The following is a 26654-nucleotide window of genomic DNA, read 5'->3' as shown; positions in this document are numbered from 1 at the left end:
TTAAAAATAGGGGCACTAGGTGGCTCAGCCCGTTAAGCGTCCAACTTCAGCTTAGGCCATGATCTCGTGATTCATGGCTTCGAGCCCCATGTCAAGCTCTGTGCTGACAGCTTAGAGCCTGGAGCCTGCTTTGCATTCTGTATCTTCTTCTCTCTCTACCCCTCCCCTACTCATGCTCTTTCTCTCTGTCTCTCAAAAATAAATAATTGTTAAAAAAAAATAAAAATATTTTAAAAATAGACAAAGAATATAGGAAAGTTAAAGAAAAATGTTTTATTTTTAATATGTAAATAATACAGCTATTTTAACTTAATAATGTAGTTAAGAAATTAGAAAATGGAATGTGCTGGTATTTTTTTTTTTAATTTTTTTTTTCAACGTTTATTCATTTTTGGGACAGAGAGAGACAGAGCATGAACGGGGGAGGGGCAGAGAGAGAGGTAGACACAGAATCGGAAACAGGCTCCAGGCTCTGAGCCATCAGCCCAGAGCCTGACGCGGGGCTCGAACTCCCGGACCGCGAGATCGTGACCTGGCTGAAGTCGGATGCTTAACCGACTGCGCCACCCAGGCGCCCCTGTGCTGGTATGTTAAAACCATGTGCTGTGGAGACATAAATTTCTAAAGGGTGTTTACAAATTCCATTTCTGTTGGCTTTTTATTCTACAGTCTGAATTCCTAAATCCTCACACATTCAAATATATGTCCAAATGAAAGTCTATTCTGGGTGGCTCAGTAGGTTAAGGATCTGACTTCAGCTCAGGTCATGATCTCGTGGTTTGTGAGTTCGGGCACGGTTTGAGATCAAGCCCCGCATCGGGCTCTGTACTGACAGCTCAGAGCCTGGACCCTGCTTCAGATTCTGTGTCTCCCTCTCTCTCTGCCCCTTCCCTACTTGCACGCTCTCTATCTCTCTCTCTGAAAAAAACAAACAAACAAAAAAAAACATTTAAAAGGGGAAAAAAAGTCCATTCTACTCAAATATTTTGGCCACAGCAAGGTCCCTAAAAGTAATTTTTTGGAAAAGAATGATCTGTGATTCTTACTGTACTCTTCTGCAGGTCCCTTAATTGCCTGAGTGGGATCTGTATTTGGGGACACAGACGCAGGCTCTAAGTCTAGTAGGCCACAGGGTGATAGAAATAGCTGAAAGGTGGAGAGGGAGAGAGATGTGAGAGAAGGATGTCACTGACTTCATCAAAAGAGTTAATTTTGTCAGCAGCCAAATCTTGCTCTAGGAAGACCTGGCATCCTCCACTTGAGGAGCTTCACCCTTGATATTCCCTCTGCCTAGAACACTCTTCCCCCATTATCCACAAAGCCTGCCTACTTCCTTAAGGTCTTTGCTCAAATATCCTCTTTCCATAGAGGCTTGCCTTAGGCCATCCCTACCTGCCATAGCTCTTTTTCCTTTAACCTTTTGCTTCATAACACTGAACATCACTTGACATTGCCTATATTTTGGCTTATTTAATGTCTCTACTGGAAAAGAAGCTTGCTGAAAGCAGCATCTTTACTTACTCTGTACTTATCCCAGTGCCTGACACATGGCAAGGACACAGCATATATTGTGTGAGTGCATAAGGGGAGGAAGAAAGGCAGTCTTATGATACATGACATGTTTCATCACTTGGGATTATACATACCATTGCTTTCTTTGATTCGTGGGAACAGTTCATATGTGCTATTATATACTTATAGTATGTGCCATTACTCTTTATACTTTTTCAAATCTTATGCTGCCTTTGATGGTAGATTATTGAGTTTTGACGCTGGCTGTTGAGCTCTTAGGCCATTTAATGAGATCCTTAATATAATAGCTTGCAATTTTTTTATTAAAAAACTTTTTTTTATTACCTTTATTTATTTTTGAGAGAGTGAGACAGAGCGCTAACGGGGGAGGGGCAGAGAGAGGAGACACAGAATCCGAAGCAGTCTCCAGGCTCTGAGCAAGCATTCAGCACAGAGCCCGACGTGGGGCTCGAACCCACGAACCATGAGACCATGACCTGAGCTGAAGTCAGATGCTTAATTGACTGAGCCACCCAGGTGCCCCAATAACTTGCGATTTTTAATGGCTACTTCATATAACATAATGAGTTTAAGTCCTCAGTTCAAAACCTTATAATAGCATTTTATTAACAGGGATTAAAAATAAAAGTCTGGTGGCCCATAAGATGTTATATGTGTACCTCTTTCCTGGTTCCCCTCAGGCTGCCTCCTTCTCTCACATTCATTCAGCCTTCACCATCAGCACAGGCCTCCTGGCTATTCTCTCTTCCTGGAATGCTCTTACCCCAGATATTGATCCTGTGGGTTAGCTTTATACTGCCTTTGATCAAATGTCTCCCTGTCGATGAGGTCCACATTGACCACCTTCGTGAATATCACAGGCTCATACCCCATCAACTGTTCCAGTCTTTCTTGACTTGCTCTATTTTTCTTATTTTCATAGCATTTATCAGCATCTAACATGCCATATAATTTATTTGTTTTGTTTATTGTCCATCTCTCTCAGATAGTGGGCAAGCTCCATGAGGGCAGAGTTGCTTTTTATTTTTTTTATTTTTTGTCACTGATTTATCCACAGTGCTGAGAACAGGGCTAGGCACATTGTTCTCAACACTTCAAAAAATATGAAGTGATTGAACTCAGCACTCTATTTGGGCTTTGTTTCTATTCACTCAAAAACGATTTCCTGAGGGTCTAATATATGTCAGATACTATGCTAAGTGTCCTTTTCCTTTCCAGACCCTTTCACCAAACTAGAGGACCTAATATAATTTTACTAAATAGTTTTCAAGGTATGAAACTGGCTTACTAGTTTACATTCCCTTTGGTTTCTCCATGGCTTTCAAATGTTAGCATGCATAACATCTGATTTGCTTGTTAAATATAAATAGTCTGCACAAGGGATCCAAAGAAAAAATAAATTGGATGTCATCAAAGTTAAACATTTTCATGCTACAAAGGACACTATCTAGATAGTGAAAAGATAGCCTGTAGAATGGGGAAAAATAGCTTCAAGTCATAGATCTGATCAGTGTCTAATATCCAGAAAACATAAAGAATTATTACAACTCAACAGTAGAAGACAAATAACCCAATTTAAAAGTGGGAAAAACATTTGAATCGACATGTCTCCAAAGATGACATGGCCAATAAGCACGTGAAAAGATGTTCAACATCTTTAGTCATCAGCGAAATACAAATCACCACCCCAGTGAAGTTTACCTCACACCCACTAAGATGGCTGCAATAAAAAAAAAACAGGCAAGGATGGTGGTGGAATCATAGCCCTCATGTACTGCTTATGGAAATGAAAAATGGTGCACCTACTTTGAAAAACAGCTTGGTAGTTCCTTAAAATGTTAAACATAGAGATACCAGAATTCTCCTCCTAGCCATGTACCCAAGAGAATAGAAAACACGTGTCCACACAAAAACCTATACCCAAATATTATTAGAATTATTCATAATAGCCCCAAACTGGAAACAACTCAGATATACATCAGCTGATGAGTAAACAAAATGTGACATATATATATATATAGATAGATAGATCATATATATATATAGTGGAATTTTGTTCAGCCCTGAAAAGAAATACTGATGCATGCTACAACATGAATGAACCTAGAAAGCATCATGCCAAGTGAAAGAAGCCAGACACAAAAAGGTGACATATTATATGATCCCATTTATATGAAATGTGCAGAGTAAGAAAATTTGTAGTGACAGAAAGTAGATTAATGGTTGTAATGTAATGCAGTGCAGGTATTACTATTTCCATTCTGTACGTAAAGAAGCTGATGCAGACAGGTTTAGTAATTGCCCCCAAATGCCAGAAGTTTTGCTGACAAATATATGCACTGCTTATATGATACGTGTATCAGTCTGCTAGGGCTACCATAACAGAACGCCACAGTTCGTCTGAACCTGGTCTTTGGTTTGTAAAAAAAAAAAAAAAAAGTTTGTAATAAGAAATACAAATTTTTAATAAATATGGGCCTATTTAGATTTAAAAAAAATAAATTTCCTGAGAGTACTTTTTATACTACTTGAAATTAATATGTAAATAAAACTACAAAAATAGAAGAATCCATTCCTAATGCTGCTTCTTGATTATCATTACAGGTCCTTAGAGTGTATTATGATCGCCTTCTGGATAATGCAGATAGAAGTTGGCTTATCAACTACATTCAAGAAATTTTGGTAAAATACATGGATGAAGATTTTCATGAGCTTTTCAAAGCTTTAGACTTTGATAATGATGGAGTCGTAGGAGAAGACGACTTGCGGAGCTTAATGTTTTGTGATTTCCACGATCCTAGGAGGGAGGACACCAACTATAGAGAAGTTGCAGATGTGGACCATCTTCGGATGATAGTAGAAGTTCACCTAGAAGAATACAACAATATGAGCAAAAAAACCATGAACCTCGTCTTATTCCGATTTGCCATAGAACACATCAGCAGGATTTCCAGGATCCTGAAGCAGCCACGCAGCCATGCTCTTCTGGTTGGTGTTGGAGGGAGTGGAAGGCAGTCTGTCACCAGATTAGCTGCCCACATGGCTGATTATACAGTTTTTCAGGTTGAAATCTCCAAGGGCTACGGTACTTCTGAGTGGCACGAAGATCTAAAGGTGATCTTGAGGAAATGCGCCGAAGGTGAGATGCACGGTGTCTTCCTGTTTACAGACACTCAGATTAAAAGGGAGTCATTTCTAGAAGATGTCAACAATCTGCTGAATGCTGGGGAGGTTCCAAATCTCTTTGCATTAGATGAGAAGCAGGAGATCTGTGATAAGATGCGTCAGTTAGATCGCCAACGGGATAAAACCAAACAAACAGATGGAAGCCCCATAGCTCTTTTCAATATGTTTCTCGATCGCTGCCGCAACCAACTGCACGTGGTCCTCGCCATGAGTCCCATTGGAGATGCATTTCGGATTCGCCTTAGGAAGTTCCCTGCTCTTGTTAACTGCTGTACCATTGATTGGTTTCAGGTATTGCCATGTGAACTTTAGATAGACTTCTAAAAATGTTGTGTTGTCATCATCATCTTGACTTACTTTATAGACTCCCCCTCCAAAAAAAAATGTAGTTTAGCAGAATCATCTAAACTCCAAGAATTTTCTAGTTCAAAAAATCTTCATGATAGAAAAAAACCCATTTTATTCTTAATAAATACCATCATTAACCTCAATATACTATAGAAGGTTTTAGGATAAATTTGGGTGTCAGTCAGGGTCCTGACAGGGATCAGCACACTGGAAGGCTCCACTGAAGAAAGATGAATGAAGGCACTGCTCACAGAGGTGTAGGTGGGTGTAAATGAACTGAGAGGAGATGGTGGAACAGTGAGGAAGGGGTGGAACATAGTAGGGAGTTGTTATTATAATTTGGGTATAAAGGGGATTGGGAGGAGAACGTGTCGCTGGAGCTTGGAGCTGTGGAAGTAGGACTACCTGACAGGAGCAGGAACCCAAAACCTACCTAAGCTTCTGCTGGAAAGGAAGGGAGGACATAAATGTGCCTGCCTCCACCCTCCAATCTTTTTCTGTTAGTCAAATCCAGCAGGAAGTCAAAAGGAAGAAATCCAGAGTGATACTTTTGGTAGTAAACTTCAGAATGAGGAAGCACAGAGCAGATGAGACCAGAGTGTGTGGTGGGAAGTTTGTGGGCTGTGGCAGAGGTCCCATGAGGGAGAGCCAACCTCTAAGCATTCTTGACCTTGGGGAATTGACATAACCCCTCTGCTCTTCCATTTCCTGCTACGATTGTTTCATGCAAAACATATTTATGGAACTCTTGCTCAATAGCAGGTACGATCCTAAATGCTGGAAGCAAAAAAAAAAAAAAAAAAAATGAAATAGATGGGGCTTCTGCACTCCTTGAGCCTACTTTCTAGAGACAGACAAATTAACAAAAAATCATTCTGTTCTCAGGCTAGCATATGGGGAGTAAAAGGCTTTCTGAGTAGGTGATCTTTACAAGGAAACAAGGCAGACAAAAAGCGTCAGTACTGAGAGGACCTCGGCATATCTAGTGAAGGCAAGGGGCTGTGGAAGGAATGAGTGTGTGAGGTAACATGGGGTAGCAGGTGCAGAAGAACTGAGGGAAAAGCAGCAGAAGTGAGGTCAAAGGTGGGAAGAACCATGTGACAGGCAGAGATTTATAAGTTGGTTTTGGATTTGAAATATACTGGGAAGTCTTTGAAGGATTATAAATTGGAGAGATGAGATGATTTACATTTTGAAAAAATCACCTTGCCAGGTGTAGAGAGCACACAAGCAGGGAGACCAGTTAGAACACGGTTGGAATATTTCAAGCAGATGAAAACAGAGTTGAATTGGGGTGGTTGTTGGAGACGTAGGAAGAAGAGAAAGGATTTGGAAGCTACTGTAGTAGGGTCAGTGCCCACAGAACGTGTTTATGGGATGGATGGAAGGTTGAGGAACAGGAGAGTTTCCAAGGATGATTCCTGCATTTTGGCTGGAGCATGGGGTGGATGGTGGTGATGTTCACTAAGTTGGGGAAGACAGCAACCATTTTGGGTTAGATAGTTTGGGACATGTTTTGGACTTGTTGGAGATACAGGAGGAATCAAGGAGATAGTTGTTCATATGATCCTGGAGTTTAGGGGAAAGGATAATAACATTTACTAGGGAGAATTAATTGGGAGAATTAAATGAGATAATACCAGTAGGATGCACACAGAAATGGACATTCCATAAGTTTAGTTCTTTCCTCTTCCTTGCTCCTACAATACTCATGAACAATTTTTTTAACCTTTGAGCAAGCCATGAAGAGTTAATATTACTTGCACTAGCTACTGGCTCCCTGTCCTAAGCATTGAAGTCCTTGTGTGGGGGGAAGAAGAAGTTCCTCATGGAAGTGTCCCTCCTGCCCCATTCTTCATGTGTCCCCTTCCATTTCAAACACCCATAAATTACTAAGGACTGCAGTAGTAACAGACTTCCACTAGTCATTTTGATCAAGTGCTAAAGCACTTATCTTATATTTAGTCATGGCCTGAAGATGCTCTCCAGGCAGTTGCCTCACGCTTCTTGGAAGAAATTGAAATGTCAGAGGAAATACGAGAAGGCTGTATCAACATGTGTAAAAGCTTCCACACTTCTACTATAGATTTATCAACATCCTTCTTTGTTGAACTTCAAAGATACAATTATGTGACTCCTACTTCTTATCTTGAATTAATCTCCACTTTCAAACTGTTGTTGGAAAAGAAAAGAAGGTAAAAATGAAATTTCATATTTCTAAGTAAGCAATAGTGGTTTAAAAATATTTGTACAAAAATGACATGGTTATGATGTTAAAGAGATTTATTTTGCATATGCATATACATATATATGAACTGTGAGTTTTGTTAAATCTTTGAATGATGTATTCCACAAACATTTGTAGGATTGGGAGAAGGTCTGATGCATTGTCTTGAACATCCTAAGTGCATAATCATAGTTGTTGAAAGAATAAAGGTGGGCCTCTTAGAGCTGGGCTAGGACTCCAGGATCCTTTGACAATGATATTGAGTAAACACCAATAGAGAGATTTTTTTTTTGATAAGTAATTAGATAAAACTGCAGAGTAGCTGAAACCCAGAGACAGCTACTCTACCTAGCCAACTTTCCTTCTTTAAACTTTCGTTTGAAAACATTGATAGAAATATCAATCAGCTTAACATACTACAGAATGTATCAGTGTGAGTTCTTAATGTCGTTGAGGGTGACTTATAGTGCAAAAGTATTATTCAGAAGCTTCTTTGGTTCCATAAAACACTCAATATATTATAAAATGTAAAAACATTTTAAGCTAGAAAGCTAGAAGTTTAGAAGTTTTAGTGATCTGCCTTCTAAGGGAGCTTTTAGCTAATGTTTGGTCATATTCAAAAAGTTATTTAAATAAATTTTTTTTACATTGCATTTATAATCTTTAATAGTTTTTATTTCCCTTTGAGGTCTGATTTAACCAATCAAACTTTCCTAGGTCCTTAAATAATTTATAAAATCTAGTCAGTTAAACTAATACATAGGGTGAGTCTTACGTTCTTTTAATTGTTTGAATATTATCTATAAACTTTGAGATATTTTTACCTTAAAACAGAAGTCTATCTTAAATATAGAGAACAAATAGAGGGTTACTGGAGGGATTGTGGAAGGGGGGATGGGCTAAATGGGTAAGGGGTACCCTTACTCCCAAAATCATTGTTGTACTATATGCTAACTAACTTGGATGTAAATTAAAAAAAAAAAAAAAAACACAACAAAAAACAGAGTCTATCTCTTGCTCAATTGCACAATTTATACTGGACTATAAGGTTAATCTGTTAGTCTAACAGACCAAATTCTTCTAAATATTAAAAATACATACTTAAAACACCAATGTGCACAGATTTCATGCCACAAAAATATTAACACAAAGATTAATGTTTGCATATTAACTGTTAATTTTAAATCTTCCTGTGCTAACCGACTATGTGAAGCATTTGAAGCACCTTTTCTCGTACTGTCCAGGATGCTACCTAGATCCTGGTAGGACCTTGTAATACCTTCTCCAGCTCAGGTGTCCGGGCTTTCCTGTGCACCATGATCCATACCCCTGTGTTTGAATCCTACTATTAGTACTTTCTGTATCTACCTAGTGAAATCTGCAACCCCTACCCAGGGCTGCTACATGAATTGGCTGAATTTTATAATTGCTTTGGCTGTCAAAATAATTATCTTTTCATATAGATCTTATGATCTTTAACTTAAAGGAATCTTGCCTTTTTTTTTCTTCCATATTTTCCCATCCAGGAGGATTGACACGTTTTAGAGAGTCTGATTAAATTTTGGTCACTTAGGGGCGCCTGGGTGGCTCAGTCGGTTGAGCGTCCAACTTCGGCTCAGGTCATGATCTCACAGTTTGTGGGTTCGAGCCCCACATCAGGCTCTGTGCTGACGGCTCAGAGCCTGGAGCTTGCTTCAGATTCTGTGTCTCTCTCTCTGCCCCTCCCCCACTCACACTTTGTCTCACTCTGTTTCTCAAAAATAAATAAATGTAAAAAAAAAATTAAAAAATAAATTTTGGTCACTTATATCTCTATTTGATTGTACACTCACAAGGTTTAAGGCCATCCTAACTGAAAGAAATATTATGAAAATGAGAGAGAAAGTTATAGGAGGATTGAAAGCAGTAATTTTCTAGGAATTTTTTCAATATTCTTCTTTGCCTTTCAAATCTTCCTCTCTTATAAAAAAAAAAAATTCTCCTTTACCTCAACCAGTATCCCCATCCTGTGGTTACTCTTCCCTTAATGGCTAATGCCTTCAGATGTCTTTAGAGCCAGGCACTATGGTAACCTAGAAGCAAGCAGGTCAACTGCCAGGACACCAAGAGTTTAGCTAGCAAATCATCACATGGGATGAGTCACAATATGAAAACTCTTCATGCCGGCAGGAGTGAGACCTTTCCTGTTTTGTTCAACTAAAACCAGACTCACAGATAATACGGTATCATGTATCCACTCCCCTCAGTTCCCATTATGTCAAGTATTTTGCTGATTCAGAGGGAATCAACAACGTATGACAAAACATGGTATACCCTCACCGTTGCTTTTTTTTTCTTCCAAGCTTTTATTTAAATTCAGGTTAGTTAACATGTGGTGTAGTATTGGTTTCAGGAGTAGAATTTAGTGATTCATATAACACCCAGTGCTTATCCCAACAAGTGTCCTCCTTAATGCCCATCACCCATTTAGCCTATTCTCTGCCCACCTCTCCTGCAGCAATGCTCAGTTCTATAGCTAAGAGTGTCTTATGATTTGCCTCCCTCTCTGTTTTTTTGTTATTTTATTTTTCCTTCCCTCCCGCTATGTTCCTCTGTTTTGTTTCTTAAATTCCACATATGAGTGAAATCATATGGCACTTGTTTTTCTCTGACTGACATATTTAATTTAGCATAATACACTCTAGTTCCATTCATATCATTGCAAATGGCAAGATTTCATTCTTTTTATGGCTGTGTAATATTCCATTGTAGATGCATACCACATTTTCTTTATCCATTCATCAGTTGACAGACGTTTGGGATCTTTCCATAATTTGGCCATTGTTGATAATGTTGCTGTAAACATTTGGGTGCATATACCCCTTTGTATCCTTTGGGCAAACATTTGGGTGCATGTGCCCCATATTTTTGTATACTTTGGGTAAATATTCAGGAGTGTAATTGCTGGGTGGTACGGTAGTTGTATTTTTAACTTTTTGAGTAACCTCCATACTGTTTTCCAGAGTGGCTGCACCAGATTGCATTCCCAGCAACAGTGCAAGAGGGTTCCCCTTTCGCTGTATCCTCGCCAACATCTGTTTTTTCTTGAGTTGTTAAATTTAGCCATTCTGATAGGTATGAGCTAGTATCTCATTGTGGTTTTAATTTGTGTTTCCCTGATGGTGAGTGATGTTCAGCATCGTTTCATGTGTCTATTAGCCATTTGGCATACCCTCACTTCTAAATTTTTTTTTAACCCCTCTGTGGCCATCTTTTTAATGTTCCCCTGGTTAACCTATTCCAGCTTGGATCAGATAAGCCCTCAGCTGAAGGGCATGCTTCTGCCTTTAGACAGTTATCAGGTTGGTTTGTTATCTACTCCAACTTCCTTTTTGAAGATGATTTCAAAAATGTGTCACCTTTTACTTTGAAACATTGTGGTATATCAAATACTTAAAATGAAACAAATTAGGAGCACCTGAGTGGCTCAGTTGGTTAAGCATTTGACTATGGATTTTGGCTCAGGTCCTGATCTCACAGTTGGTGAGCTCGAGCCTTGCGCTGGGCTCCGTGCTGACAGTGCAGTGCCTGCTTGGAATCCTCTCTCTCTCTCTCTCTCTCTCTCTCTCTCTCTCTCCCTCCCTCCCTCCCCCCTCCCTCCCTCCCTCCCTCCCTTTCTCTCTGCCCCTCCCCTACTTGTGCACACTCATGCTTTCTCTAAATAGATAGATGATAGATAGATAGATAGATAGATAGATAGATATAAAGAAACAAATTATAAAGAAGAGTTTCTCTACATTTAATGGATAATTATCCAGAGACATATATGAATGCATATAAAAAATTTAAAGCACATTAAAATACTACTATATTCCTAATCAAGTATTATTACCTTGCAGTCATTTTGTACCAAAAAAGTGTTGAGTTGTATTATCTATCCTATTTGTCACTTTTGTCTTCATAAAGAATTATTTCAAGATATTGAACACTTCTTAAAATCATCAGCCACCTTTGCAAGCATTCAAAGTCCTATATTTCGGTCCCTGAAGTCTATTTGAAAGATATGATTGTAAAAAGGTTTTAAGGAACATTAGTGTTGTAGTAATAAACTTCCCAAAGTGACTAAACTTAGAGGGCATGCCATTCATTTTGATAAAGAGCACTCCTTGCCTTATGCCTAGTATCTAATAAATCACAGAATAACTTTCGAATTTCTGTTACATGCCTGGATATTGGGCTAGATAGTGGAAATAGAAAAACAAGCACGGCTTATTTTTGGCTCTTAATCGTGCACAATGCAGTCTTCTAAAGTTCATATTTTTTGACAAATGGTGATGTGAAAATCTTTCATACTGCTCCCTTAGTTATGTCTGGAAAAATTCTGCAAAGCTCAAGAATTTTTTTTTTTTCCTTAAAGGATACAGAACTTGATGCCTAACCTTGTTTTATCTGTTTGCTCCCAGTGAAGTAATGACAATGAAGAAGAGGTATGAAGTGGGTTTGGACAAACTGGATTCCGCTGCATCCCAAGTAGCCACCATGCAATCTGAGTTAGAAGCTCTACATCCACAATTAAAAGTTGCCAGCAAAGAGGTGGATGAAATGATGGCAGTCATCGAGAGGGAGTCGGCAGAAGTCGCCAAAACTGAAAAAATAGTGAAAGCTGATGAGACCATAGCAAACGAACAAGCTATGGCCGCCAAAGCCATCAAAGACGAGTGTGACGCTGACCTGGCGGGGGCCTTGCCGATATTAGAGTCGGCGCTGTCTGCCCTTGATACTCTCACGGCACAGGTGAGAACACGGTGACACTCTCGAAGACACGCATCATCACAGCCTGAGAGTGTTTACCGTTGTGGCCTACCATCTGGTCTGTCTGTCCCAATTAGTCTCCACATTTAATGCAATCGAAATCATTTTCAAATTGGCGAAAGAATTCCCTAATTGACCTGGCAAAAAAGCAATGCGTGCGCCCATGAATTTGGGAAAAGTAGGGGCGCCCGGGTCGCTTAGTTGGTTAAGCCTCCGACTTCAGCTCAGATCACGATCTTGCAGTTCGTGGGTTGGAGCCCTGCGTGGGGCTCTGTGCTGACAGCTCAGAGCCTGAGCCTGCTTTGGATTCTGTGTCTCCCTCTCTCTGTGTCCTTCCCCCACTCATGTTGTCTCTCTCTTCCTCTCTCTCTGTCTCTCCTTCTCTCTCTCTAATATAAACATTAAAAAACTTTTTTGGGGCGCCTGGGTGGCGCAGTCGGTTAAGCGTCCGACTTCAGCCAGGTCACGATCTCGCGGTCCGTGAGTTCGAGCCCCGCGTCGGGCTCTGGGCTGATGGCTCAGAGCCTGGAGCCTGTTTCCGATTCTGTGTCTCCCTCTCTCTCTGCCCCTCCCCCGTTCATGCTCTGTCTCTCTCTGTCCCAAAAATAAATAAACGTTGAAAAAAAAAAAAAAAAAAAACTTTTTTAATTAAAAAGAATTTTGGAAGAGAAGAAAGCTGCTAACTTTTATAACCTACCTTGAAAGCTCTGTTCTTTTAAGAACTTTGCACGATAACTTCGCAGCACAATAGTGGACAGAAGCACAAGACTTTACGTATGTATTTTGATTCTGAGGTGCACCTTTTTCATAGTTAGACGCTTTTGTAATTGATATCTACCTTACAATAGATGTGATAACATAATGTGTTAATGTTTGTTAGTGTTTTGGGTTTTTTATTTTTGTGATACTTAATAATATGCCTTACGATGTTATACTTTATAATAGCATGTCTTAAACTTGATGAAATGTAGTAATAAAAATTTAGATGTGAAAGGGTTTCAGTTAAGAAAGATGAAGGTGATTTTTAAAAATAGTGTTGAGAATCATGACTAAACTTTTGGGTGGTGGTAGGAGAGACCATTAGATCCTTTCTTCACACCTTACTTCAAAATATATTTCAGAATGATTGAAATGTAAATATAAATAGCTATATTACTATAAAATAGTAGAAAATGCAGGTCATGTTTATATCTTGGAGTGGATTAGGTCCTTGGATTTCTTTGATATGAGAGAAATCAGAAAAAAAAAACTAAGCAAAATTATTTGTAATATATATGCTCTGGATACTTTTCTGTTTTTTCATAACTAATAAAATTCTTTAAGTTATAAATTTTAGTCCCTAAAAACAACACATTTTTTTTTTTGTTATAAACATCACAGAAGTGTAGAAACACGGGGGGGAAATATTTAAACTACATGGCAAACAAAAGATTAATATGCCTCTATGTGAAAAGCTCTTAAAAATCAATAAGAAAAAAATAGCCGTAAGATAAGAGAGTAAACGATATAAAGAAGTAATTCACAAAAGAGGAAATGCAAATAGTCAATAAACATATGAAGATCTATCCTACTTCATTTATATTTTAAGAAATACAGATTAAAATATTTCTTTTGCCTGTCAGAATGCCTGGCATTGTTGCTAAGGGTATATGTAGTAAAACAGACATCCTTATATACTTTATGGAGAGTAGTTTGTCAATATGTGTCCAAAGCTTTAAAAACAAAAGACATAAAGTTCTTAATTCAGCATGGAAATTATAATAGTAAAGAATAGAGGAAGAAACATAGGGCATGAGACTTATGGTTCATATCTATACATCAGAAGGTCATGCAGCCATTAAAATGAAGTGTTTCATAGCGTGAAAGGATGTCCGCTATATATTGTTATTGAAATATAAAAAGTTTTAAAACAGCATTATGCTATGTATACTATAATTCCATTGGTCAAAATGTAGCATATACACTAATTTGTAGCCTGTATACACACAGAAGAACATATGGAAGAAATGTAAATAAAAATATTTCCAGTAGTTAACTAGCTAATATGGGATTATAGGAGACTTTTGTTTGTATAATTTCTCTGTATTTTCTAACGTTTACGTCTATTGCTTTTATAGTTTTTAAGAAGCTATAAAAGGGGCGCCTGGGTGGCGCAGTCGGTTAAGCGTCCGACTTCAGCCAGGTCACGATCTCACGGTCCGGGAGTTCGAGCCCCGCGTCGGGCTCTGGGCTGATGGCTCGGAGCCTGGAGCCTGTTTCCGATTCTGTGTCTCCCTCTCTCTCTGCCCCTCCCCCGTTCATGCTCTGTCTCTCTCTGTCCCAAAAATAAATAAACGTTGAAAAAAAAATTAATAAAAAGAAGCTATAAAACTCTTATTTTGCAACAGTCAGATCTCTCTTAAGCATTTTCGAAGTAGACTTTATGTCATAAGTAATCTCACATTAAGGTATCTTTCCACTTTTCTTTTTCATGTTTAACTTTGGGACAAACTTCTCAATGCTTTTTGGCACAATTCTATCACTGCCACTATTTCTACACAATGAACAGAATGAGTTTCTGTATCTTATGGTTTAGTTTGAAAATAGGAGCCGATTATAAGTCATGCATAAACAAACAGTTCTCTCCTCATACTTAGCATGTTGTTATTTCAAGGACATTACAGTGGTAAAATCCATGAAGAGTCCTCCTGCTGGTGTCAAGCTTGTTATGGAAGCTATATGCATCTTGAAAGGCATCAAAGCTGACAAAATCCCTGACCCAACAGGTTCAGGAAAAAAAATAGAGGATTTCTGGGGTCCAGCTAAGAGACTTCTTGGTGACATCCGATTTCTACAGTCACTTCATGAATATGACAAGGACAACATTCCAGCAGCTTATATGAATATCATAAGAAAACATTATATTCCAAACCCAGATTTTGTTCCAGAAAAGATTAGAAATGCTTCCACGGCAGCTGAAGGTCTGTGCAAATGGGTCATAGCAATGGATTCATATGATAAGTAAGTACTGACTGCAAAAAACCCCGCAGGGGCTCCTGGGTGGCTCAGTCGGTTGAGCGTCCGACCTCAGCTCAGGTCATGATCTCACAGTCTGTGAGTTCGAGCCCCGCATCGGGCTCTGTGCTGATGGCTCAGAGCCTGGAGCCTGCTTCCGATTCTGTGTCTCCCTCTCTCTCTGCCCCTTCCCTGCTCATGCTCTGTCTCTGTCTCAAAAATAAATAAAAACATTAAGAAAAAAACATTTTAAAAAACCCACAAAATCCTGCTATGTTTTATTTTCCCATTTGGTCATTTAGAGAATATAAAACTTAAAAGCTATACAGGTGAGAGGCTCCTTGGAAAATCACATCTAATACCTGCTGTATGTGTACATATCTACTGGAGGCAAGACTGTACCAATGATATGGTATAATAGAGTGTGCTGAAACTTTTTTGGACTCAGGAACCCTTTATACTCTTAAAAATTCTTGAAGACACCAAACCCTTTTGCTTATCTACCATATTAGAAGTTGAAATGGAGAAATTTGAACAACTATTAATTCATAAAAGCATTACATGTTACATAAGTAACTTATTTTTTTAATCCACATTTTTCACACAAAATATTATGAAAACAGTAGTGGTGTTTTATAGTTTTGTAAATCTCTTTGATATGTGTCCAATAGAAGACAGCTGGACACGCCAATCTGTTTCTTCAATCTGTTGCAATATATTGTTTCAATTGAAGTATATGAAGAAAATACAACCTAAACACAGACGTTTTAGTTGGACACTAGAGGATCTCATGGACTCCCTGAAGGGGATGAAGCATGTCTTGGACCACATTTTGAAAACCACTAGTATAATATATATTCTTTGTGAGACAAGGAGCCTTTTTTTGATGATTGTGTGAGAATATATATATATATATATATATATATATATATATATATATATATCTTTTACAAAACAGAAATTACTGGTTTATTCTTCAAAGAGCAACAGTTACAGGAAGTCTTTCAAACTCCTACACCGTTTGAATAATTGTGCATATATATTACACACTGCATATATTTTGGATCATGATATGTTAATGATGAAGTTTAATTTAATATTTTGACATTTATTTAGAAAGCTAACACCACTGACTCCATTTTCCCAATAGACGATAATTTAGATCCATTCTTTTTCTTATATTTTCCCTGCTGTTACCAACCTACATACTTATAAGATGGCTGGTTTTAGTTAAAGGTATATTCTGAAAATGTTTAAAAAGCAAAATGACATAGATAAAACACCTCACCCTCTCCTACAAATTAAGCCCTAACGAATCAGAATGTTTTCTGCAAACACTGTAATATTTTGCACGAATGCACAGTTCTCCTTTTGTAAAATCACCAATATTCATACTGTCAATAATCTAATATTTTACCGTGAGTAAAAAAATTACTTATTTGAAAATGTTATGCATATTTGGTATCCGTTTTAATCATCATTTCTTAAGTGCTGGGGTCAGGTTTGATTCTTAGATGAAATCTAGACTATAGGAATCAGGGTCAGTTTTGCATAAAGATATGTTCTGAGGTTTGGTAAGGATAGAAAAGCAAATTCAGTGATAGGAAGTGCACTACAGTATAAAATGTATATCTGACTTTCTAATTTTCCTTTTTGCAGAGTGGCAAAAATAGTAGCTCCCAAAAAGATAAAACTGGCTGCAGCTGAAGGGGAGCTTAAAATTGCGATGGATGGTCTTAGAAAGAAGCAGGCAGCCCTACAGGAAGTTCAGGACAAGCTGGCCAAGCTTCAGGATACGCTGGAACTAAACAAACAAAAGAAGGCAGATTTGGAAAACCAGGTATGTGATAATATAGACAAGTATGGGAAAATCTTCATAACTTTAATAAGCATGGTGTTTCTTGTAGCAAATAACAGCAACAATCCTGTTTTCTTCCGGGTTGGGGAAGTTGCCATTGGCAAATTATGGCCCACAGGCCAAATCCACCATTGCCTGTTTCTGCATGACCCGTAAGCTAATAACGGTTTTGAAATTTTAAAATAATTCTCCATGTTATAGATCAGGAAATGGAGAACCAAAAAATTAAGTGACTTAGGCTGTGTAAGAGTTAATGGCACAGCTGAGATTAGAACTCAACACCAAGAACCATACTATGTCCACTGAAAATGATTCTAAGACTAAAAAGATTGCTCTGCCTTGGTGATAATGTTTGTAACAAACAACTGCTCAAATCTGATTACGTTCCAGGAAAAAGAAGTCAAAGTATTTTATAACAGTCAATGTTTATTGAGTGCTTACTAAGTGCAAATCACTGTTTTGGGAGCAGTATGTACTATCTCATTTATTCTCAAAACAGCCTTCTGAAGGAGGTAGTCTTTTTGTATCATTTTGAAGAAACTAAAGCACAGAAAGTTAAACAATTTGCCTGTGGTCAACCCAGCTTCCAGGCATTAAGGCTAAAATCTGAACGAAGACAGTCTGACTCTAATAGCTCTGTCTTTACCACAGTAGCAGACTGTTTCTTCCTATAGGCTATAACCACAAATTCCATATTTGTACAAATATATGACATTGTGCTAATCTTTAGAAATATTACTTATTACAGGGCATGATTTCCAAGTGGTCAGATTTAGTTTAAATAATAAAATACGTGGGTATATAGTTTACTATAAACATTGTCAATTCTGCTATATGTTTGAAACTTTTATCTTTCATGATAAAATGTTAGAAATCATGGTCATGTAAAATGAACATACACTTATATGTGGACCAAAAATCTGCTTTGGAGGAAAAATTTTAGTTAAAATATTTTCACTTAGTAATTTCTGATGGTAACTATTGTAATCTGAGACATGATTCAGTTGATTATAAACATTATTGGAAAAAGAATGAAGAAGGAAACTAAGACAGAAGATATTAAGAGAAGAAAAATTAAAAGAGAAAGGATTTAAATTTAGGAAGTACCAAAATTTTTACCAATTACATACCATTTGCTTTTTTTTTTTTTTTTTTTCATACCATTTGCTTTTTTAAACTTACCTTTAGATAAACTAATTTAGTAGTTTATCTCTTTTGGTCTAATAGCATTTATTTAATATCAATATTTTTTTAGCTTTTTTTTTTTTTTTTTTTTTACATTTATTCATTTTCGAGAGACAGAGAGACAGAGCACAAGCAGGGGAGGGGCAGAGAGAGAGGGAGACCCAGAACTCAAGCAGGCTCCAGGCTCCGAGCTGTCAGCACAGAGCCAGATGCGGGGCTCGAACCCACAAACCGTGAGATCATGACCTGAGCCAAAGTCGGATGCCCAACTAAATGAGCCACCCAGGTGCCCCTTTAATATCAATATTAATAGCATTAAGAGGGATGTCTGGGTGGCTCAGTGTCCCACTTCAGCTCAGGTCACGATCTCATGGTTCAAGAGTTCGAACCCCACATCAGACTCACTGATGTCAGCACAGAGCCCACTTCAGATCCACTGTCCCCCTCTCTCTCTGTCCCTTCCCCCTCCCTCCCTCTCTCTCTATCTCTCTGTCAAAAATAAATAAACATTTAAAACAAAGTTTTTTAATGCATTAGGAAAAAGTATAAGTGAAATTCTTACTCCACAATAATCTACAAGTCTCTGCTTTTATCAGCTGTTTACTACTTCTCTTCATGTCATTCATTTTATTTTGAACCTTAAGCTAACTTTTACTTAGTTTTGTTTTTATCCAAGAATAATGATGCTAAGTCATTTAAAATTAAACTAAAATAATTTAGGCATTCTACTGGAATGTTGCCATTGCATGGGTTGAAATGGCTTTTCTCCAAGTTTTCCACTGTCATAATTATCCTTTTTCTTTTAATCACATTGCTCAATTACATATAATCAAATTTGGTTGACAGTCTTCTGCACAAAGTAGGTTCTCAGCTATTGATTGATGTCCTAATTGAAGGTTAATTGCAAGTGTGTGACAAGGTTGACACAATTTAACAACTTGAAAATTATGCTTCGCAAGTAAGCATAAATTATTACTACTTTTAAACATTTAACCTTTAAAATCATGATTAAGTTGGTGTGCCTGAGTGGTGCAGTTGGTTGAACATTGAACTCTCCATCTCAGCTCAGGTCATGATTTCACAGATTGTGAGTTTGAGCCCCACTTAGGGTTCTGCAGTGATGGAGCAGAGCCTGCTCAGGATTCTGTCTCTCCTTTTCTCTGCCCCTCCCCCACTTGTGCAGGCACGTGTGTGCTCACTCTCTCTCAAAATGAATAAACTTAAAAAAATTAAACAAAATTATCATTAAGTCAGCCATAAGTTAGATGAGGAGAAGATTTTGATGGAATATTTGAAACAAAATACATTTAGAGTATTTAAAACTGAGGAAGAACATACTCGCGAGAAAGTTCTTTATTACTTAACTAAATTTCAGTATCTCCTGCTGTAGATCATTTCCTTAAATAGAGCTATTCTTGGGGTGCCTGGATGGCTCAGGAGGTTAAGCGTCCAACTTCGGCTCAGGTCATGATCTCATGGTCTGTGAGTTTGAGATCTGCATGAGGCTCTGTGCTGACCGCTCAGAGCCTGGAGCCTGCTTCAGAATCTATGTCTCCCTCTCTCTCTCTCTGCCCTCCCCCACTCACGCTCTCTCTCTCTCTCTCAAAAAATGAATAAACATTTTAAAAATGAGAAAATAGAGATATTCTTGCACTACATGATGAATATCCATTATGAATTTCATAAACTGTATACACTTTATTATACATGCTTATTGTACATACTTTATTATGAACATTTTAAAACATGTCATGGAGTTTTCAGTCTTGACGTAGCTGGAAAGTGACATAGCTCACATTTTTTTAAAGAGTTAAAAAAATTCCAGATGAAAGTTTGTAAATAAAAAAATAATTTATCTCCGAGGGCAAAATCTTGCAGAATTTTCAATTTATTTTACTTGTGGATGTTGAGAAAAGCTGACTTTTTTTTTTTCTTTTAAGGTTGACTTGTGCAGCAAAAAGCTAGACCGAGCCGAGCAGTTGATTGGAGGCCTTGGGGGTGAGAAAACTCGATGGAGCCTTACAGCTCTGGAGCTGGGCCAGTTGTACATCAACCTGACAGGTGATATCCTCATTTCCTCAGGAGTTGTCGCTTACCTTGGCGCCTTTACATCTAACTATCGACAGGTAAAGAATACTAGTTGATTTCTAAGGTCTCTTCCTGACCCTCCCATTATAGCCAGCACTAATCTCATCTTAGAGGATTTTGTTTGCTTGCTTTTTGTTTTTTTGGTAAGTATGGGGAGTGAAGTGTTTCCAAGTGATTTGTAGTTGTGTATCTTAGTTATTCTATAAATTGACTTGATAGCCAGAAGATGCTATATCAAATATTCTTCTGAAATCAAATTGTTTTAGAAACAAAAAGATTGACTCCAAAAGGTAACATGAAATGGTAGACCCTGATGATAAAATTTTAGTTCCTAAACAACTATAAAGATACCAGGATTTTTTACGTCTTTGTGTGTGTGTGTGTGTGTGTGTGTGTGTGTGTGTGTGTGTGTGTGTGTGTGTGTGTGTGTTTAATCAACTTCTCCCTATGAGTTTCAGTAATGGATCATTTCAAAAATCCCTTCAGAGACTGAAAGTTTAGGGGAGGAAAAGGCAAGCTGGCTTAGAACCAAACAGATCCTTTCCTTGGAAAACAAATACCAATGGACGCCTGGGTGGCTCTGTCAGTTAAGTGTCTTTAAGCATCTGACTGTTGACTTGTGTTGAGGTCATGATCTTACGGGTTCGTGAGATCAAGCCCCACTTTGGGCTCTGTGCTGACAGTGTGGAGCCTGCTTGGGATTGTCTCTCTCTCCTCTCTGTCTGCTCCTCCCCTGCTTACGCACACGTACATGCTCTCTCTCAAAGTATATAAACGTTAAAAAGAAAGAAAGAAAGAAAGAAAGAAAGAAAGAAAGAAAGAAAGAAAGAAAGAAAGAAAGAAAGAGAAAGAAAGAAAGAAAAAAGAAAGAAAGAAAGAAGGCAAATACTGTGTTTTCTGCTTCAAATTTCCACCGCTTTGATAGATTCTGCCTCCTCTCTTCCCCTTTCTCTATAGCAACCTAGACTTTAACTTTTTTTAATGAGTCGCTGATGTCTCAGTTCCTTCCTATGAATTCATTCTGTCCTGCTCTGATCCTCTCGTGGGTCAGGGCAGCTGGCAGATCACACCCCATCGGAAGTTTCCCATTCAGTAGTAAGCAGAAGGTGATTGTGGCAACTCGTTGTCTGCCCAGATGCCCTCCTGGCTTCCTGAGCTTCCGTGTCCAACAACCAGCGCCTGTGGCTCTTTTTTGGCAAACTTCCCTTGGGTTCTTAGAATTCACTTTGCCCAGGGCGTGGAGAGCCAGAATTGCTGAGATTTATTTCCCTCGAGGGCAGGCCTGGATGAAAGACTGACAGGAGTGGGAGCATGAGAGTCTGTGTCCCTTCCTGCTGGTTGGAACGACTCTAAGTAGTAACTCACACTCCCTGTGGGACCAGCTGAAGCCACCTGCAGCACAGCGCTGGCTGATCCCTCACCTTCTACCAGCTGCTCCCCAGTCCTTTTACTGCTTCCCCTCACATCCTTTCTTTAATAAATCACTTCACATAAATCTTCATTTCAGAGTTTGCTTCTGGGAAACCCAGCTGAGACAAAAAAGCCTTCACAACAGTTTTGGTTCTTTTCTCACATCAAGACCTCTGGATACCAAGAGCCCTCCATAAATAGCGGGATCCCCTCCCTCCGGGCTTCATCTGAGTGCTTGTTAATTATTCATCAACCCCTTTGTAAAATTTCTGGTTCTCTCTATAAATAAAACATAGACAACTCCAATTCTTCTAGGATAATGGGGCCCGCAGTACTTCAGCTGCTGTGCCCATGCCAATCTGTAAAACAGAATCCTGTCGTGCTATAAGCCTTAGAGTTGAATTAATTCGAACTTTTTCACTTTTCCGGCCAACGGTTAAAGTCAAAACTGTTGTGGTGGTGGTGGTGGCTGTTTTCTCCAAGATGACACTCCCAATGGCCACTTTTTAAATTTCTACCATCTAGTGTACCACTGGAGTATTAGGCAAGGCTCGTGGCTTCTATGTAGAGATGCTTGTTCAGGGCACCTCGTGTTCATTTCAGCTCTTCTCTGCCGCTATGCCCCTTTAGATATGTAACTGGGCCACTTCAATTTCTAACCCAGAATTATGCTAACGTACCATACCTGTCAACGATGAGCAGTAACTATTGCTTTCGCTTTCGCTGCTGCTTTCCCATATCACTGACTAGTCTGCCAAGACCAGCATCAAGCTATATTTGACGAAGCCTTCAGATCTTCCCCCAAAGTCTACAGGCCGCCCCACAGCCTGACAACAAAGAGATCAAAACAGGCCAGTAGGAACCGTGTATAAGAAGGCCGAATTCAAACCGGAAATGCTTGATACCGCTCCTCCCTACACAGCCACACACTCGTTCCTGGTAACAACAGCCAACCCAAACAGAAAGCCAGATGACAGTGTTTAAGTGCCCCTAAGAGATGACATTCCGCCCCCCATTGTTTGCCCTGCGGTGTCACACCTACAAATATGTGGCATTACGTGGCAAAGGGACTTTGTTATTAAGGTTGCTAATCAGCTGAACTTAAAATAGGAAGATCATCTTTGGACTCGATTATAGGATAGTATCCTTTTAAGGCAAAGTAAGGAAGTGCCCAAAGAACGATAGGGATGTGTTAAAGGAACATAAAATGTAGTTTAACGTTACTTCCACCGGCCACATCAGCAATAAATACTGATAGTAACATAACTCATTGAATAAAAGATGTGGGCAAAATGAGTGAAGAGGTTCAAAAGGTACAGGCTGATAATTAGAAAATAAATAAGTCCTGGGATTTAATGTACAGCATGGTGACTACAGTTAATAATGATGTATTATATATTTGAAAGTTGCTGCAAGAGTAGATCTTCAAAGTTCTCATCCCAAGAAAAACATTTTTGTAACTATGGTGATGGATGTCGACAATTTACTGTGATGAGTTCACAATATATACAAAGAGTGAATCGTCTTGTACACTTGAAACTAATATCATGTTATAGGTGAGTAGAAAAGAGACCAAGATAATAGAAAAAGGTCGATCTATACTGACATAAATTAATAAATTTAAAAGAATGAGTGCCTGACAAAACCTAGAAATTTTCAGCTGTGAGTATCTCCCCACGAAATGTTATTAATTACAAAGGGAAAGGGGAAAAAAAGCAATGCAGAGGCTGTAATCCAATATTAGACAAGTACTGCCTTAACTCAGTTTTGATTCATAATAAAAACTCTGAATTCCTTTGTGTGGGTAGTTTGCTCAGCCCTCACCGCAACCATTTCCTGTATCGGGCTCTAATACTGCAGCTTATAACAGGCACCCAGCTTCCAGCAGACCTCAGATACGTAACACCTGAAGATCCTTTATCACTGTACCTGAGGAATTACTCAAACTATCCAATCCCTAGGAAGCCCAGGCAATACAGCTAACCCTATCACACACTGCTTGCATATATAACTGCCTCCTACAGTTTCACCTTGCTGTTACCCTGTATCTGGGGGCAACTTCTGGTGTGGTAGCTTTCTCCCATTTGGCAGTGTAAGTAACAAAGAGTTCTGCCTTTCATCTATCTGAGTGTCTTGTGTCCCACCACCCAAAGAAGATTTAATTATACCTAAGATCATACAATTATGAGGCAGAAGCCTGGCAGGCAACACCTTAAACAAGTGATAAAAATCACTATCATCAATAAATGAACAGTCTGAAATCTTGTACCACTGATTGAGTGCAATGAGAAGAATACGACTACATTTTCTATGATATTGTTGCCAAAGATGTGTAACCTGAACTGAATCATGAGAGAACATCACAGAGACCCAACTTTGGGGCATTCTACAAACTAACTGATTGATCAAGGTCATAAAAGTCATCAGCTCCCCCTAACCTGTCATGACCTTTCATGTGCAAACCTAAAGGAATGTTGGTGGAGCCTGCTCAGCAGGAGGCCAAGGGCGATGGGGTGCCCATCATGCCCCCTCTACCAGCACCCCTCCACACACAGCATCTCATCCGCCTGTGGGCTCGTTCCAACACCTCGTGTGTCTGTGCCTCTTCCCCACGTCTCTTCCTAACCTATTTTTTTCTCTGGTCGTGCCTTGCAATGTTTCTGAACTCTTACATGTAACCTCAGATTGGACCTTGACTTCTAACTTTCTGAGTGTGAACCCGGACTTAAAGTACCCTTTTGGTTCCTGAGTAGCCTAGCAAACTATGCCCTAGGTGGGATATCCCAGACTCCAATGTGTATCCTGGTACATATTGTTGGTGCCTGATAGTCCTGCCATGGTCCCTTTCCCCAGGCATGTGAGAGCCAGAAAAAAAGGTTTTCATTTTTTAGTCCCCTACCAGTTCAAATTAGATTTATGCCATAATACTAAGGCTTGCTGGTTATTTGTCATTTAAAAAAAATATATAGAGGGGCGCCTGGGTGGCGCAGTCGGTTAAGCGTCCGACTTCAGCCAGGTCACGATCTCGCGGTCCATGAGTTCGAGCCCCGCGTCGGGCTCTGGGCTGATGGCTCAGAGCCTGGAGCCTGTTTCCGATTCTGTGTCTCCCTCTCTCTCTGCCCCTCCCCCGTTCATGCTCTGTCTCTCTCTGTCCCAAAAATAAATAAATGTTGAAAAACAAAATTAAAAAAATATATATATAGAAAGATGATGGTCTCCAACTACTTTGTCGAGTGAAGCTTTAGAATAATAATTGGCAATTGTTTTTTTCGGATACAGCATTCTGACGTCAAGTTCACTATTAAGTGATCTACCTAAAATTAACATTGGATATAGTTAACTTTCATTTGAATGTATAGTGGACCTTCTAAATAATAATTTTATTTGAAAAATCTGATAAATTATTTTTGAGGTGCAGTTTCAACAATGGTTTGTTGACTCAGGGAATAAAACATAATCAAGGAGTTAAAGTATTCATTTGGTAACCTCCAGCCTCATTTTTGTATCTCTTGTGTATGTCTTAAAGAACCAAACGAAGGAGTGGACAAATCTGTGCAAAAACAATGATATTCCCTGCTCTGATGATTATTCTCTTATGGGTATCCTGGGAGAAGCAGTGACAATTCGAGCCTGGAATATTGCTGGGTTACCTTCTGACTCATTTTCCATTGATAACGGGATCATCATAATGTAAGGAAAATATTTTTCTCACAAATGATCTCTATTAATCAGTAGATTTATTTATCTGTGCATCTTTTAAACAATTACAGCTGGTAAACTTTTATTGTATTGGAAAAAATGTACTTAAATTATTAATTAGCCAATTAAATATGAATAATCACTTCCTTCTAGTAATATTAAAATGATGGCATATTGGAGGCTATAGTAAACAATCAAAAACCCTAATGACTTTTGCTTAATTTTTAATCAATTTTTAGCAAATAGAGCAAAGCCCTACCATGAATAAGTGAAGTCCAAACTGTTAATTCCCATAAAATTACAGGGTTTTGTTATTGCAGGTTAATGAAAGGTACAATGGTGGGTTGGTGGCAGTGATGGACTCAAGTGTACCAAATTCTTAGTCCCTCCTGGGTGTGGGACCAGCTTAACTGATATGGATACATTTCTGAGTCCTGGGCTGACCGTGACTTTCAAGATAGTGGCCATTGTTCCTGGAATCTCCCAGTTAGTAGATAAATCCCATGGACATTGGGCTGGAAGAACACTGCAGGCTCACCCATCTTCACCTTTCCTCCAAGTCTTATCTCCCCAAAACCAAAAACTTCAGCCTGACCCAGTGTAAGGACAATTATGATTCATGTTACCTCCTAGTTCACTTTACCATGCACCTTCTATCACTGGGCCAGTCTTCTTGGAGGTTTTGGCATATTAAGAATAGCACAGGTAGGGGCACCTGGGTGGCGCAGTCGGTTGAGCGTCCGACTTCAGCCAGGTCACGATCTCGCGGTCCGTGAGTTCGAGCCCCGCGTCGGGCTCTGGGCTGATGGCTCGGAGCCTGGAGCCTGTTTCCGATCCTGTGTCTCCCTCTCTCTCTGCCCCTCCCCCGTTCATGCTCTGTCTCTCTCTGTCTCAAAAATAAATAAAAACGTTGAAAAAAAAATTAAAAAAAAAAAAAAGAATAGCACAGGTAAACCATCAGGAGAAATGTTCGGTTCTGTGTTACAAGACTTTTGATCGGTTGTCAGTTTACTACTGAAAAAGTAAGTGATGTAATAGTACTTAATTTAAAGTAAAAATGGCAGAGGCATGTGAATTTTTTAAAATTCACTTCAAATAACTGCTATGTATGAAGATGAGTTATTCTTAAATTTTTTGGGTGTAGTATTTATTTAATTATTCCACAATTTAAAACTCTGGTGAATACATTTCTTTACTGCTCGACAAATGATCCTGACATATATATGGACTTATTTAGCATTTATTCACCGAATTGTTCTACTGGAATTTGAGGTATGTGCAATTTGAATGTAAAGTAAAAATTGATAAGACCACTTAGGGAAGTTATACTCGAGA

General features: G+C 38.8%; 1 protein-coding gene across 4 annotated transcripts in view; it reads left to right on the top strand.

Moving 5' to 3' along the window:
• Positions 1-26654, top strand: part of DNAH7 (dynein axonemal heavy chain 7) — a 271037-nt gene that overhangs the window by 144712 nt on the left and 99671 nt on the right. For all 4 annotated transcript variants that reach the window (XM_086719178.1, XM_086719180.1, XM_025929537.2 and 1 more), the window contains 7 exons: positions 4138-5010; positions 7033-7262; positions 11737-12067; positions 14739-15085; positions 16739-16919; positions 20063-20248; positions 25147-25310. In XM_086719178.1, coding sequence (XP_086575304.1) covers positions 4138-5010; positions 7033-7262; positions 11737-12067; positions 14739-15085; positions 16739-16919; positions 20063-20248; positions 25147-25310 — 2312 coding nt within the window. The remainder of the gene's footprint in view (positions 1-4137; positions 5011-7032; positions 7263-11736; positions 12068-14738; positions 15086-16738; positions 16920-20062; positions 20249-25146; positions 25311-26654) is intronic.

The sequence above is a fragment of the Puma concolor genome, chromosome C1 (assembly GCF_028749965.1).
Source record: "Puma concolor isolate L17-30 chromosome C1, mPumCon1.1.hap2, whole genome shotgun sequence".
Taxonomy (NCBI): Eukaryota; Metazoa; Chordata; class Mammalia; order Carnivora; family Felidae; genus Puma; species Puma concolor.
Note: the sequence above shows the minus strand (reverse complement) of the source record. Positions and strands in the feature narration are given on the sequence as shown.